Source organism: Nannospalax galili, unplaced genomic scaffold (genome assembly GCF_000622305.1).
Source record: "Nannospalax galili isolate Female #2095 unplaced genomic scaffold, S.galili_v1.0 scaffold368, whole genome shotgun sequence".
Taxonomy (NCBI): Eukaryota; Metazoa; Chordata; class Mammalia; order Rodentia; family Spalacidae; genus Nannospalax; species Nannospalax galili.
Window position 1 is genome coordinate 879,471 of NW_008359963.1, and position 15,549 is coordinate 895,019.

At 39.3% G+C, this 15,549-nt stretch overlaps 1 protein-coding gene and 1 pseudogene across 1 annotated transcript in view; both read left to right on the forward strand.

Moving 5' to 3' along the window:
• Positions 1-15,549, forward strand: part of Dnah14 (dynein axonemal heavy chain 14) — a 322,248-nt gene that overhangs the window by 148,214 nt on the left and 158,485 nt on the right. Inside the window, 2 exon segments of the mRNA XM_029559013.1 lie at positions 6,369-6,448; positions 13,627-13,855. Of these exon segments, the coding sequence (XP_029414873.1) occupies positions 6,369-6,448; positions 13,627-13,855 (309 nt within the window).
• On the forward strand, positions 2,269-2,748 carry LOC103726258 (annotated as a pseudogene).

Below are 15,549 nucleotides of genomic sequence, written 5' to 3' on the forward strand. Positions count from 1 at the left end.
CAAATAATGGTTCCATGCAGATCCTGATAAGGTGGCAAATTGGCACAGGCCCACAGCTTACTTTCCAAAACCCATCAAACTAGACGTCCATAGATGGGAATAGAAAACCTGAAGAGGAGGAATCTGGGTGTTGTGAATAATAGATAAGTTTGGAAGAGCGTTTGGGTTTGCCCTTCCTGGTCACCTCGTAGCTCTGAACTGGGCTATAACCCTTCGTTTGGTCAATTAGCACAATATAGCACGGCTGTAGGCACTGGCAGAATTACCATGTTGGTGGTTAAACTTAAATGGTTAGGAAACAGGTCAAAACAAGCTCCTCCTACATCCAAGCCTAAATGATTGAAAGAGAGGCACTTATAAAAATAATGTCAATTGTATTGAAAAAGAATTTTTCTGTATGAAACTGTATTTTAATAATGAAATGGAGATCTTTTTTAAAGGTTAAAACCTCATTTAATTTTATGTCTTATAGGGTTTATACTGAGTACAATATTGTATAACTGTAATAATTCAACTGTAAACCTAAAAATTTATGGCCAATTTTGAAAGAGATGCATCTTAGCTCAGAAAATTGTTATTGAATATGTCAATGCTGTTGTAATGAAATGCTTCTTCTAAGTATGTGGTTATTAAGTGGGAAAAAAAGAGAAGATACTTGATGATCTAATGAACTTTTGAAGAAACAATATGATGGGGAAGGGGATGGTAAGGCGCAAAGGTAGAGCCCAGAGCAGGCTTTTAAATGATGTTCCTAGATGCAGTCATCAGTGAGCCTCCTTTTAGGTCCTACTCCACCTCCATGGCATTTCCCATTAAAGTCCATTCTAGAAAGTTGTTTTTTTGTTTTTTTGGTTTTTTTTGAGACAGGTTCTCAATGTAGCCCTAGCTGCTTTGGAATTTACTGTGTGGACCAGGGTGACCTCAAAACCTCAGAGATCTACCTGCCTCTGCCTCCCAAGTTCTTGGATTAAGAAACATTATAATTTTAATCATAGGTCTAGCAGCTCTATCATCTACTGTCCTGCATATACTGAATGTTCCAGGCTTTAAAATAAACACATTTTACCAGAAAAAATAAATAACAGTGCCATGCAGATACAGGTTAGCACATGGGTTCTTTGCTGTGAAGTGTCTTCTCTCTCCCAGATGCAGGATTCTAAATTCATCCTAAGTAACACTGAGGGAAAGGGGACGCTGGAAACAAAGAAGAAAAAAATGAAAAGATACAGATAGAGGTTAAGCAGCAAACAAACAGTTACAGAAGATAATGAATGAGCTGAATGCTTGATTAGCTAGCTAGATGAGTAACACATCAGAGGGAGCAGGAGCGGTCAAGGCCCTCCCCATATTAAATCAGGAAGGACAAAAAGGGAAATACATTTTAACATTCATTTAAATACAGCTGCTGAACACATAAATGCATGTGTGTATATAGCTGAAAGACGCATACAAGTTGAAACATTAGCATTTATATAATATAAACTCAAGGAGAGTTTAAAAATACAGTTTCAAGAAATAATTGCCAAGGGTTTCATAGATTTAGACAAAACATAATACATAAGATTATGTGTATTATGTGTATATGATAAGAGTACTTGCAAGAAGAAAACACCTACAAATGTATTTTGATCTATTATCCCACCAGCCTTGGGTGGGCTTTGCCTAGGCTAGCAAACACTGGTGTTTGACAGAATTATCTAGCACAATGTCGATGGCTGATCTCCAAATCTTATGGAAATGGAGAGGGGTACTGAGTGCCTCCGATCTGCCGTCTCAAGTTCCTTCTCGAGGGCAGTGAAGTTTAGAGCTAGGTTCTCAAGAAGATGAATGAGCAATCCCCACGCTTAGAGTGAAGGCATCTAAGCAAACACTGTCCCAAACCTTAAACCCTCTGAGGAATGCTTTTCTAATGAAAACGTCAATGGTACGTTCCGGTAGACCGGAGCTGACAGTAAGAGATCATCACTAAATAAGACTCCCTGATGGTGAAAGGCCGTAAGATCCTAGGGTAATGGCAGCCAATAGTGATCCTTAACCTCCAGAAACCAGAAAAATGCAGCCAAAGAGAAGCAGAAGGTTATGAAGATTATGAAAGAGAGAGAGAGAGAGAGAGAGAGAGAGAGAGGCAGCAAGGTATCAGAAGAGCTTGCATCAGGAGAAGAAATCAAAAATGAATGACCAGGAGATGTGGGAGTTACTGCAATAAAACATCAGGATCCCCCCTTTCCGCTGGAGCAGCTGATGGAAATCTTCCAGTGACTCACCAAGATGACAAGCACAAAGGGAAAGAGGAGAGGCACCCGCTACATGTTCCCTAGGCCTTTTAGAAAACACGGAGTTGTTCCTTTGGCCGCATATATGTGAATCTACAAGAAGGGTGACATTGTAGACGTTAAGGGAATGGGTACTGTTCAAAAAGGAATGCCCCATAAATGCTACTGCAGCAAAACTGGGAGCGTCTACAACGTCACTCAGCATGCAGTTGGCATTGTTGTAAACAAGCGAGTTAAGAGCAAGACTCTTGCCAAGAGAATTAATGCGCGTATTGAGCATATTAAGCACTCTAAGAGCCGAGACAGCTTCCTGAAGCGTGTGAAGGAAAATGACCAGAAAAAAAGGAAGGCAAAGAGAAAGGAACCTGTGTTCAGTTGAAGCGCTAGCCCACCTCACCCAGAGAAGCATACCGTGAGAACTAATGGAAAGGAGCCTGAGCTGCTGGACCCCATTCCCTATAAGTTCGTGGCTTAATGTACAAGAAGAAATAAAAGCCCTAGACCGGAAAAAAATCAGGATCCCTGGTCTGTTTCCACACTTAAGCTAGGTGTCAGGTGCTGAACCCACCAGAGAGGACGCTGGGATCCTCTACAATATGTTGGGAAGGATTTATACAGTAGTTATTCTAGTCTTGCTCTCAAGGGAACCACAACCATTTACTTAGGTAGATCATAATGAGAACCTATGTTTTATTTTTTGCTTTGTTTTGAGACAGAGTCTCATGCAGCCCAGGCTGACCTTGAACATCTGGCCAGAATGACTTCCTGCATTCTCCACCTGAGTGCTGAGATTACAGAGATGTGCCACCACACCTACTTTTATGGGTTCTGGGAATTGAATCCAGGGCTTCATGCATGTTAGGCAAACACACTACCAGCCTAGAAGATGAGAGATATCGTAATGGGAAAGGCCAAATGGAAGTCTCTAAATTCCCTGCCAAACAGAGTTTCTGTTTGAAATGATGGAAACATTCTGGAAATGGTTAGTAGTGATGATTGCACAGTGTTATAAATATACTTAATAGCCACTGGACTTTAACCTTGAAAAGGTAAAATAATAAACATTTATGTTTAATGTACCATAATTTCAAAACAAAAAGTACTGCTATACTACTGGATCCTAATTCAGCATGATTGGCCCTGAACACCAAGTAACAGTGGAGCCAGGATCTCATCAAAAGCTGGTTTGTTAGCCTGTCACTGGACCATCCAAGGTCAAGCATGATCAGAACCATGGACTCATAGAAGTTCCAGGAGAGGGTAGCTCAGACTTCCATGCTATCTAAACTTTTTGCCCCAGTATCCCCCACTCCTATCACAAGAATGAGAAACCTGCACTTGGTTTATAGATGTTGGCTTAGCTTGGTACGGATGGCAAGCCTAAAATGGATGGCTGGAGGAATGCATCCTCACTTAGGAAGAGCCATGCAAAACAGTGGCGGAGAAGAATCATGGCGATAGGCAGAACTTGGGATGATACATTTGGTCCTCCACTGGGATGGAAGAGAAAGTAGCTCGAGTTTAGGATAGATCTGGAATCACAAACGTTATTTATTAATAGTAAGTACACAGTACACAGTCTACACCCTACTCATATATAATGTTTTCCCTACAATATGTCAGTTCTTATATGTATATGGGCCTGGGCCTAGGTTGTTCATTTGGTTGTAGCACTCTGATTGCTATAGCTCTATAGTTTTGTGATACAGCTTGACATATGATTGTCTGAATTTCTGCCATTTCTTCTTTCCCAAAACTGTCAGAGCTATTTGTGTACTTTTCTAAATAAGAGTGGTAAGAGGAAGGGACGAGGCTAGTATACAATACAAGAAATTCATTGTAAAACCACAACCATAAATACAGTCAACAGAGCAAATGTAATAAATGTAAGTCACACAAAGAAGCGCTGTCAGAAAGGATTGTTCTATAAATTAGTAATTCTCATGCACATGTGCAGTGTGGAGAGGGGAAGAGAGAGAGAGAAGGTTGCTCGAGTGAGCCTGAGAAGGGAGGCGGGCAGGGTGGTGGCAAGCTGGGCAGCTGGCCATAAGGAGGAGCCCTGAGGACGAGCTGATCTTCTTAAAACCAGGGACTCTAGATAAGCTGACTAGACCTCAGTAGACAAACTTGCACTGTGAATCATCTGGGGACATTAACTTAACAAAATAGGTCTTAACACAAATGACAGAATGTATGAATTCCAGTGGGGCAGGGGTGGGGGCTATGAGAGGGTGCCAGTGGGGAGGGGTGTATAAAGATGAATAAGATTCACTGAGATGTTCTGTATGAAATACACAAAAATTCAATTAAAATTTTTGTTAAAAGGGCCTTGAGTTTTAAGCCTCTAGTTGAAAGAGAAACAGTGAAGGAGTTTCCAAAGAGGAAGGCCATGGTGCTGTTAGATCTGCTGTTTGAATAGATGTCTCCAGTAATGGTATGAAGAATGATTCTGAGGGAAAAGGAGCTAGAAATGAAGAGATGGGTCAGGGATGGTGGAGTTTAGGATGCAGAAGAGAGTTTTGTTTATGCAAAACAACATTGGTGGGACTTACCAAAATAATGGATATGGAAAATAAGGAAAAGGGAGAAGTCAAGGCTGGCTCTCTAGATTCTGACTGTCTAGAAGGAGGTAAGATTCTAGACTGGGATTTCAAATTTGATAGTCATCAGCAGACAAATGACTGATACTACTCAGGAAGCATATACAGGATGAGAAATACCAGAAGAGTGGGAGATGGGGATAAAGAGGAGATAAAACTGAAAGGCAAGAGCTGGAGAAATGACTCAGTAGTTAAGAGCACTAACTGCCCTGGCAGAGAACCCAGGTTCTATTCCCAGCACCCACATGGCAGCTAACAACCATTTGTAACTCCAGTTCCAGGGGATCTGACACCTTCTTCTAACCTCCTCAGGCACTGCACAATATGGTGCCCTTACACACATATATGCAATACACTCAGACTCATAAAATAAAATAAAAATAATAAAAAGAACTGAAAGGCAAAAGCAGTTCTCAAAGGAGACTTGAATAGATAGATCAGCTACAGGAAAGTGCAGATAGATGGCTTTGAGCTGGTGGTACATCACTCTGAGATCTGGCAGAATGGAGGTCAGCATGGCCAAAGCTTAAGTGTAATTTTGGGATAAAAAGGTAGACGATGAAAAGAGGTCACCCCGATGAGATGGATTTTTCTCATAAACTTGGGGCCAAAGTTACCTACCAAGTTTAAGAAGGTGAAAAATTGGTTTCCCTCTGAACCCCTTCTTTCCATCTAACCCTCAAGTGGTTACACCATAGAAGAAAATGGCAACCCCACAGCAGCCCTTAACAGTCAGTAGCTCCTCAAGAAGGGATGGGCCTCGTGGGTACTTCCTTATCTATGATGAAACACATGGATGGCTGGAACGTGCCGAACTGTGAGCTTTCAGAGGATTGTTGACAGTACATGCTGGAAATAGTGACACATTCTGCCTTACCGTTGTCATCCTAGGAACTTTTATAAGAGTATCACCAGAGACACACAAAAATTTATGCACAAGGAGGTTTATCCTTAGCAGAACCATTTGCAATCATAAAAACAATTTGAATTCCAACAATGGGAGATTGGCTTTAAAAATTATGCTACAACAAAATCATGATTCAAAGGACTTGGAACAGCATAGACAGCCTTAAAATAAAAAGGAAGGATAAGAACACAAGTCTTGACATTTTTATCTAAGCTAAAATTTTTAAATGTGTGCATTCTATGAGAACTATGCCAACATTTTAATGGCTGTTATCTATGGGTGGTGCATCTGTGTGCTGTATTTTTATGTATATTTAAATGTGCTATAATAAGTATGCTTTACTATTAACACAAATATTAGAAAGACAAAGGAGTCACTTACTCTGTCCTTCTCTGTTGAGTGAATGACTTGGACCAAAAAAGTGGGGAGTGAGGATGGAAAGACAGCTACAATCTGCCTAAGATATTCTGTGTGAGATGAAGATTCTCCTGTGACAGTTTAATAGCTCAACAATGGTATAAACCTCATTAATTAACCAACTAAATTTTAGGTCTGTTGCTAATTGTAAAAACTACTGTCCTTTCTAAGGTGATGATGCATCAGATGACATTGCAACTAAAGAGACAAAGTTTTTGAGGGTCAAATTCAAGGATACAGAAAAGAGGTTAGTTACATTCATTCAACAAATGTGGGGTTTTTATGTGGTGATTTTTATTTTATGTGTATGAGTATATTGCCTACATGTATGTAAGAGAACCCATATCATGCAATGCCCACAGGGGTCAGAAGGGGGTGTCAGATTCCTCTGGAACTGGAGTTATAGATGGTTGTTAGCTGCCATGTGGGTGTTGGGAATCGAACCCGGGTCCTCTGTAAGAGCATCCAGTGCTCTTAACCACTGAGCCATCTCTCCAGCCCTATCAACAAATATGTTTTAAGCACCTACTAGATGCCAAACTCTCAAATACACAGAGGATCATTGCCAGTAAACTGTATTTTTTTACTTCATAATATTAAAATCTTTTTCATTCCAACTTGGAGTTCTTTGTATAACTAATGTAAGATAATCACATCTTATGGTGCTTTAAAGTAATAGGATTATTATTAAAATAAGGATATTCATCTTGCCTCTCTGTACATGTTTGAGAAAGGAATGAAACTGACATGAATTTATTTCATGAATCATCCATTTATAAACTATGAAATGTTGAACCAGTTACTAAATTTTTCAAGCTTTGTCTCATTTATAAAACTGGAATAACAGTGTGCCGTGTAGAGTCTGATACATAGGTAAGTGCTCAGTGAATTCTAGCTGGGAACTGTTAGTTCTACATTGCTTCTGCCTGCCGCTTTGGAGATCAGAGTCGTTGGGATCTCCATGCATGTCATATAAGCCGCTAAGACATTCCTGTGTCCTTAGCTTTTGAAAGTTAAGACCTCTTCAATGTGATTCCCACTCTGACGACTCTGTTCTCATATCAATGCAGTTACTACATCTTGACTATGGTATCCTGACCTAATTTTCCATTGCTTGCCTGTCCTCTTGTAATGCTTGGTTTCCTCAGTTCTTCCAGTCCATTTTCAACATAACAATGAGGTTATTTTTTCTTTTGTTAAGTGGTGTTCTAGTTTGCCTTTAATTGCTGTGACAAAACATTCTGACCAATACCAGCATGGGGAGGAAAGGGCTTATTTTTTCTTTATATCTCCTGGATCTCACAGTTCATCATGGAGGGAGCCCAAGGTAGGAACTCAGGACAGGAACCTGGAGGCAGGAGCTGGAGCACAGGCCATGGAGGAATTCTGCTTACTGGCTTGCTCCCCTGGCCCATCCTCAACCTGCTTTATTATAGAATACAGAGCAACCCGCCCAGGGTGGCACAGCCCGCAGTGGCCTGGGCCCTCCCACATCACTCAAAAATTAAGAAAATACCCCACAGACATGGCCACAGGCCAGTTCAATGGAAGCAATTCCCCAGTTGAGGCTTCCTCTACCCAGGTATGTCTAGTTGACAATTAAAGCTATCCAGCACAGGTGGTAAGTAACCATAAAAGAATATTCTAAAAATACATGTATGACACAAATAACAATACCACAAATGCCTATATATACATTAGTATTTTAATTTTAGATGTCTCCTACCTACTGTCCTCCATATTATACCATCTCGTTATTTGAATAATAGCTACCTTGGATTTTGTTTATTAATATGTCCCTGGGCTGGAGAGATGGCTCAGCAGTTAAGAACACTGGCTACTCTTGCAGAGGGCCTAGGTTCCGTTCCCAGCACCCACATAGAGACTTTCAACCATCTGTAACTCCAGTTCCAGGGGACCCAACACCCTCTTCTGACCTCCATGGGCATTTGAGGACATGGGTGCACTTACATACAATGCAGGTAAAATACTCACACATAAATAAATTTTTCTAATGATTAATTAAAATATATATTCTTCTAATACATTGTTGAACTCTGTGTGTATTGCTCTGATTTTTGTTATTTCTTCTTGTCCACTGGGTTTGGGTTTCATTTGTTGTTGCTTTTCAAGTGTCTTGAGTTACAATGTTAAGTCATTTATTTGTGTTCTTTCTGATTTTTTAATGAAGGCAGTTAGAGCTATAAGCTTCCTGAGTTGCAGTGTTAAGTCATTTATTTGTGTTCTTTCCGATTTTTTGATGTAGGCACTTAGAGCTATAAACTTCCCTCTAAGGATAGCTTTCAGCGTGTCCCAGAGATTTTGTTGTGTTGTATTGTCCTTTTCATTTAGTTCCAGGAACACTTTATTTCTTTCTTAATATCTCTTTTGGCTCATTCACCGGTGTTGATTGTAAGCTTTATTGCATTGTGGTCTGATAGAATGCATGGAATTATTTCAATCTTTTTGTATTTGTTGAGGTTTGTTTTGTGCCCCAGTATATGGTTGATTTTCGAGAAAGCTCCATGGGGCACTGAATAGAAAGTATTTTCTCTGGTGGTTGGGTACAATATTTGCTAGATGTCTATTACGTTCATTTATTATATGGTATTGTTTAATTCCAATGTCTCTGTTAATTCTCTGTGTTGTTGACCTACCTAATGGAGACAATGGGGTAATGAAGTCCCCTACTATTAATGAGTTGGGATTAATCTGGGTCTTAAATTCCTGTAGTACTGTTTTTATGAAGTTGGGTGTCCCAGAGTTTGGTGAATATATGTTCATGATTGTCATATCTTATTGGTCAATTTCTCCTTTGATCAGATTGTAGTGGCCCTCTTTATCTCTTCTGATTAGTTTTGGTTTAAGGTCTATTTTTTCAGATAATAGAATTGCAATGCCTGCTTTTTTTCTTAGTACCATTCGCTTGGTGTATTTTTTTCCATCCTTTTACCTTAAGGTAGTACCTGTCCTTGAAAGTGAGATGAGTTTCTTGCAGACAACTGAAAGATAGGTTTTGTTCCTTAATCTATTCAACTAGTCTGTGTCTTTTGACTGGGGAGTTTAGTCCACTGATATTTAAAGTTATTCATGAAAAATGTGTACTGATTCCTGTCGTTTTGATTTCTGTTCACATTCTTGGTGTAACTGTGGATTTTCACAGTTATACCTTCATTAAGTTTCTTTCTGTAACCCCTTGGGTATAGTTGTTCCTTTCTTCAGCTCTTTGTATTGCTTCAAGAACTCTCTGAAGGGCTGGTTTTTGGACATGAATTCTTTCAGCCTCTTTATGTCATGGAAGATTTTTCTTTCCCCTTCGACTATAATAGACATTTTGGCTGGGTAAAGAAATCTGGGTTGGCATCTGTGGTCATTTAGAGCTAGGAATACTTTGGTCCAGGCTCTTCTGGCTTTTCAGTGTTCTCTCTTTGTTCTGTACATTTAGTGTTTTTACTATGCTATGTTATGGAGAGTTTCTTTGCTGGCCCTGTCTATTTGTGTTCTATGTGCTTCTTGTATTTGTATGGGCATGCCTTTCTTTAATTTTGGGAAATTTTCTTCTATAATCCTGTTGAAGATCTGGTCCATGTCATTATCTTGGAATTCTTCCCCTTCCTGTATGCCTATGATTTGTGAGTTTGGTCTTTTTAAGGTGTCACACAATTCCTGCATATTCCATTCTTGTGATTTCTTAAATCTTTCATAACCTTTGCTTGAGTGGTCTAGTTCATCCACTTTATCTTCCAGTCTTGATACACTGTTTTCCATTTCGTTCATCCTATTGTTGAGGCTTTCTCCTGCCGTTTCTAATTGGCTGAGTGTTTCACTTCCTTCTTCATTTCAGCCCGAGTATTCTTCAATATTTCTAACTCTTTTCTGAATTCATTCAGAAGTTTGTCCCTATCTTATCTCAGTTCTTTGATTTCTTTGTGTGTTCTTTAAATTCACTGAATTCTTTTATCATGTTTATAATTGTTCTTTTGAGTTCCTTGTCCTGTGTTATCTCTAGCGGGTTCTCATTGTACTCCTCTACAGGATTGTTGGTACTTAGTGGGGATATATTATTTGGGTTTTTCATGTTATTATTTTTTTACTGTGAGTTTGACATGTGGATTTCTTTTGTAGTTTCTGATTCTTGTGTGAGACTCAAGCCTTACTTTGTTGAGTTTAGGTCTGCTTCTTTTTATAAACTTTATGTGTCTTTGTGGTTTGCTTGAAAAGCTAGTTGGTCTAGGCTTCAGGTTCTCTCCTTTCATTTTATATTAGAGGGCCAGATGGCTTTAGTCCTGCTGCTCAGGAGTTCCCACAGAGTTCCAGGTCAGATGAGGATCAGGTGCTCTCAAGTCTTTCTCCTAAGGTCTGGATCCCTCCAGGAAAGATGCTGGCCTCAGGAAGTTGGGGGCTGGGCTAGTCTGGGACCAGGGCCTGTCTCAGGCATGCAGAGGCAAGGGGGCTGGGTTTAACAGGCCCTGCAGGCTCCTGGTGACTAGACCTAGGAACTGGGTTGGTCTGGTTGCAAAAGGTCAGGAAGCAGTGGGGAGTCTGGGCCAAGAGAGCAGTCCAGAGGTCTGAGGTGCCAAGAGAAGAAATGGGCCAGTGCCCACACTAGGAGGAGAGACAGGGTGGGGGAGCTGGGAGGGAATGAGGCTAGGGGATTCAAGGCGAGATAGGGCATGGCCAGCAGAAACTTACCCAGTAAACAAGCTAGCCCCAGGAAGCTGGTGGCTGTGCTGCTCAGAAATGCAAAGGCGATGTGAGGGAGAGAACAGGCCCTGAGGGCTCCTGGGGACTAGAGAGAGGAATCAGGTTGGTCTGGGTGCAAAGGATCAGAAAGTAGTGAGAAGCCTGGGCCAAGAGGGTAGTCCAGAGGTCTGGGATGCCAAGAGAAGAAATGGGCCAGTGCCCACACTAGGAGGAGAGACTAGGTAGGGGATCTGGGAAGGTGAACAAGGCTGGGGGATTCAAGGCACAGTGGGTGAGCAGCCAAACTTACCCAGGAAAGAAGCTGGTCCCAGGAAGCTGGTGGCTATGCCACCCAGAAATGCCAAGATGATGTGAGCCCCATCCATTTAAAAATGTTTATTTTCAGACAAGGTCTTGCCCAGTTCCCCAGACTGGCCTTGAATTCACTCTGTAGCCCAGACAGAGCTTGAACTTGCAGTCCTCCCACTTCCCCCTCAGGCCTGGCTTTTGTGTGTTCATTAACCTCAGATAAATAGCATCACTTTGCATGATCATCTGTGACTTAACTTTTTTTGTCACCAGGATGTCCTTATGGTTCGCCATTGTGCCTAGAGCTGTTCTTCATTCTTTTCACAGCTATCTGATAGTCTCTTATGTTCTGTACACAAATCCTAGTTTATCTGTTGATAAAAATTTAGGTTCTCAGTTTTTGTTGTTACACTGTACTACTGTGATTAACATGATTAATACATGTTCCTGATACATGCAAAGTGTTTTTATCTGTTTTAACTTTCTCTGAGACAATAATTTCTGATCAGGGCCTTGAACTTCCAGCCCTCCCACCTCAGTCTCCCAGGATGCTGGGCTTATAGCTGCACACTACCACACTGGCAGTTTGATTTTTCTAAAGGTAAGTTAGATGCCCATTTTCTCTTTTCAGTCTACTTTATGACTTCTCACTACACTCAGAGTGGAAAATCCTGGCCCAGCTTTAAGCCACTGCCCCTCCCCCCTGGTCTTCTCCTTCAAGTGCTCCATTAGTGTTGACTTTTTTTTTTACACAGTACTTTTTTTTTTTAATGCATATTAAGAGTTTTGCCTGCATGTGTGTATGTGCACCATGTGAGTGTCTGGTGCCTGCAGAGGCCAGAAGAGGGCACCACATCCCCTGAACTGGAGTTATAGGCTGTTGTGAGCCTCTGTGAAGATGCTGGAAACCAAACCTAGCAAGAGCAGCCAGTGTTCTTCACTACTGAGCCCTCTCTCCAACCCCAACACTGACTTTTGTTTGCCTGGTTCTTGAAAGCAGCTGCATTACTTTGACTTCTGGCCTTGGTACATGCATTCCTATGATTCCAGTGCTCTTCCTTTTGTAATTTTCCAAATCTCACTCATTCTTCAGGCCTTAATTTCTCTGTTGTCTCTTCAGGAAGGCCACTCCCAAGTCTGAGGTCTAAATCTGTTGTCCTGCTCTTTTTCCTCCTGGCTTGCTCTACTCTGTCTTTCCTATTCTGTGAACAGGGTCATGTCTACTTTGTTTAGGGTAACTGATAAATAGTAACAATTTAATAAATATTTGTTAATCAGCTACTACACATAGACAGAATTTAGATAGAATTGTGCAAATATACTTTTTATTGATGCTCACTAATAAATTTCAGTCTGTGGTGTATTTTTAGGTTTTTCATAATTTATACTTTTATGATACTGAATCTTGAAGTATGCAACGTGTTTAAAATCAAGGCCCAAAACACTATAATCATCAAACCAACCACAGAACACAGAGTTCACTAACCATAAGTAGCCTGGGTTGACCTAAACTCGAAAATCTCCCCAGATTCACACTGCTTGTTGATAGCCAGGTTGAACCACATCAACCCTCAAGAACTTGCTAAGGGAAATAAGAATGAATCCCTACTCATTTATGTCATACATGAAATGAAGAGTTAACAGATCTTCTCCCCATCAAACAAGTAAATACTCAGCTAATAAATTGATCTAAAATAAACACAAAATGTATGTATAAATACTAAATAAAATATATATGCATTTACTTGAATATATCAAGCCTGTACATATTAGATAAAAATATATTAAACATCTATTAAAAACATATCACAATAAGGATATATCAAATAGAAATATATGTCATTAAAGGTATATTATAAATTATGTGAATTTTTTTCATAAAACTTAACCAACCACGTTGTCTGTCTCAGGCAGGCCTCAGTCTTAGAGAGATCTGCCTGCCTCTGTCTTCCAAGTGCTGGAACTAAAGGCATGCGTGTGCTGCCACATCCAGCTTGTGAACATGTTTTTAAAACTATGTACGAAATAAAAGTTAAGTGTAAATGCCTTATACATGTTTTAGTTTAAAAATAAACAAAGTGCATAATTTACATGACTGTTATCAAAGGGAAAATTATGTATTAGTTCTAAAACTTTTGTGTCAATATTTCATTATAATTTTTTTTGGAATTAAACATTTATTTTCCTGTGAATTATCTATTTTTAAACTATTTATTTAATAACCACATACTTAGAAGAAGCATTTCATTACGACAGCATTGACATATTCAATAACAATTTCCAGAGCTAAGATGCATCTCTTTCAAAATTGGCTGTAAATTTTTAGGTTTACCATTATAACTTTTAATAATGAAACTTTGACATGATGTTGAAATAAATTTCCCTGCTGCTTTACGAAGCTTTTAACCATCACCTTTCCACATACAGCTACTTCAAGGATGATAATGCATGGTACTTGGAGAAAAATCCTGATAAATTACCAATAATGATTCAAAAGGTTTTTGTGTTTGCCTTTACTTGGGCATTTGGAGGAACTTTAAAACGCGAAGACCAACATGAAGAAAATACACGATCTTGTGGGAGTTTTGAACCTGATTCTCTCGCAGAAGTGACCTATAGTTTTGACAACCTTGTTCATGAATTATTTGATGAATATTCAGAATCAGGTAAGTCCTGAAGTGAGTTATCATGCTAATTTTGGAATATTAATTAGAAACTGATTGGGTTTACATTGTTTGGGAAGAGTAAAGGTAAAAAAAAGAGTGTGTGCACTATACCCTCAGTTGAACAGAAGGAGGGGAAGAAGATTAAATTCTCATTGACTGGAGATGCTGTAAGAAAGTGAGAACTCTAGGCAGGACAGAACTGACTCCCCAAAGTTGTCCCCTGACCTCCACACCTTCTGGTGGGAATTAAACCCCAATGTGAGTTTTGGAGGAGACAAATCATAGCCAAACTATAGGTTTCATCCTGATAGGAATTCACTCTACGTTAAATTATTATGGCCTAACATATCTTCATATAAATGTTATGGCTCTCAAATATATTGATGAAGGAATGGAGTCTATTTTTTAAGTATGAAATAAAACAAACAAATTTTAAAAAGTGCATTGGCTCAAGTAGTCATTTCGAAAATGAAAAAATGTAGTTATTTAAAGGAAAAATTCAGTAATACAGAGGAAGTACACAGTGAATCACCAAAACAAAAAACAAAAACACAAAAAGAATTAGTAATTGAAATGAGAGAGGAAGACATGGGAGAGCAGTGAGGAGACAGGACGCTGAGAGAGTTCAAGTAGAAGAGTGTCTCCTTCTGAAGAGAATGTCAGAAAGTACATCTTTGAGCACGTACAACAGAATTTTCTAAAATTGACATAAAGCCTCAGATTAAATACATGTAGTCATTTCATAGTGACACTCTAAACATGTCAAAATAATGTGAAGCTGCCGTGGTTTGCTAGTCTAGAAGACAGCTTCGGTTATAGCCATGGGCTTCTATGTGCACTTTTCGTAAAGTGCTTTGTTTATTGCTCACAAACTTCATGATTTCACAGCATATCAGCTTTTTCTGTGTTCTGTGCTGACAAGGACAAAACACACAAAAGATAAAGCAATTGTGAACGTCTATGAATTTAACAGAATAGTCTTTTATTAATAAAAGCTAAGGCTTCTAAGAGAAAAATGGACAATTGTAAAATCACAGTAAGTGAACGTGTGGTGACCCATGCCTGTATCCCAGGGCTGGGCAGGTAAAGACAGGAGGATTCTATCTATGGTAGTGTATTCACAGGTTGGCTGCTTCGTTAGCTACACTATTAGAGATACATTAAAAATCATTTGCTCTCATTAATTTTTTGTAGTTTTTTAAGATAAAGTCTCATGTACCCCAGGCTAGACTCAAACTTGCTATGTACCCAAAGATGACCTTGAACTCCTGATCCTCCTGCCTTCATCTTTTTAACATTGGGATTTTTAACATATCTCTAATAAAAACTGAAAAAGAAACCAAGATAAAAATACTAACAAAGTATATATTAGTATATTAAATGTGGTTATTTGTATCATTTAAATGTTAATACTGTTATCTTTGGTGAAACTAAGGTAAACTTATTTTCCTTTTTATTCTAAAGTTTCCAGAAATGTCTACTAATAAATATTACTTTTTAAATGGAAAAATTAATATAACTTACAAATAAATATCAGGCTTCTATAATGTATTGATTTGACCAAGGCCAGTGCAATTACTGGCATTTACTAGCATCTGGTACATAGTAAATGCCATTTGGGGTAAGATTTCGCAGGATGTCAGATCACAATTTACCCTTTTCTGGATGTAAAAAGGTCAGAAAACTAGTAACAT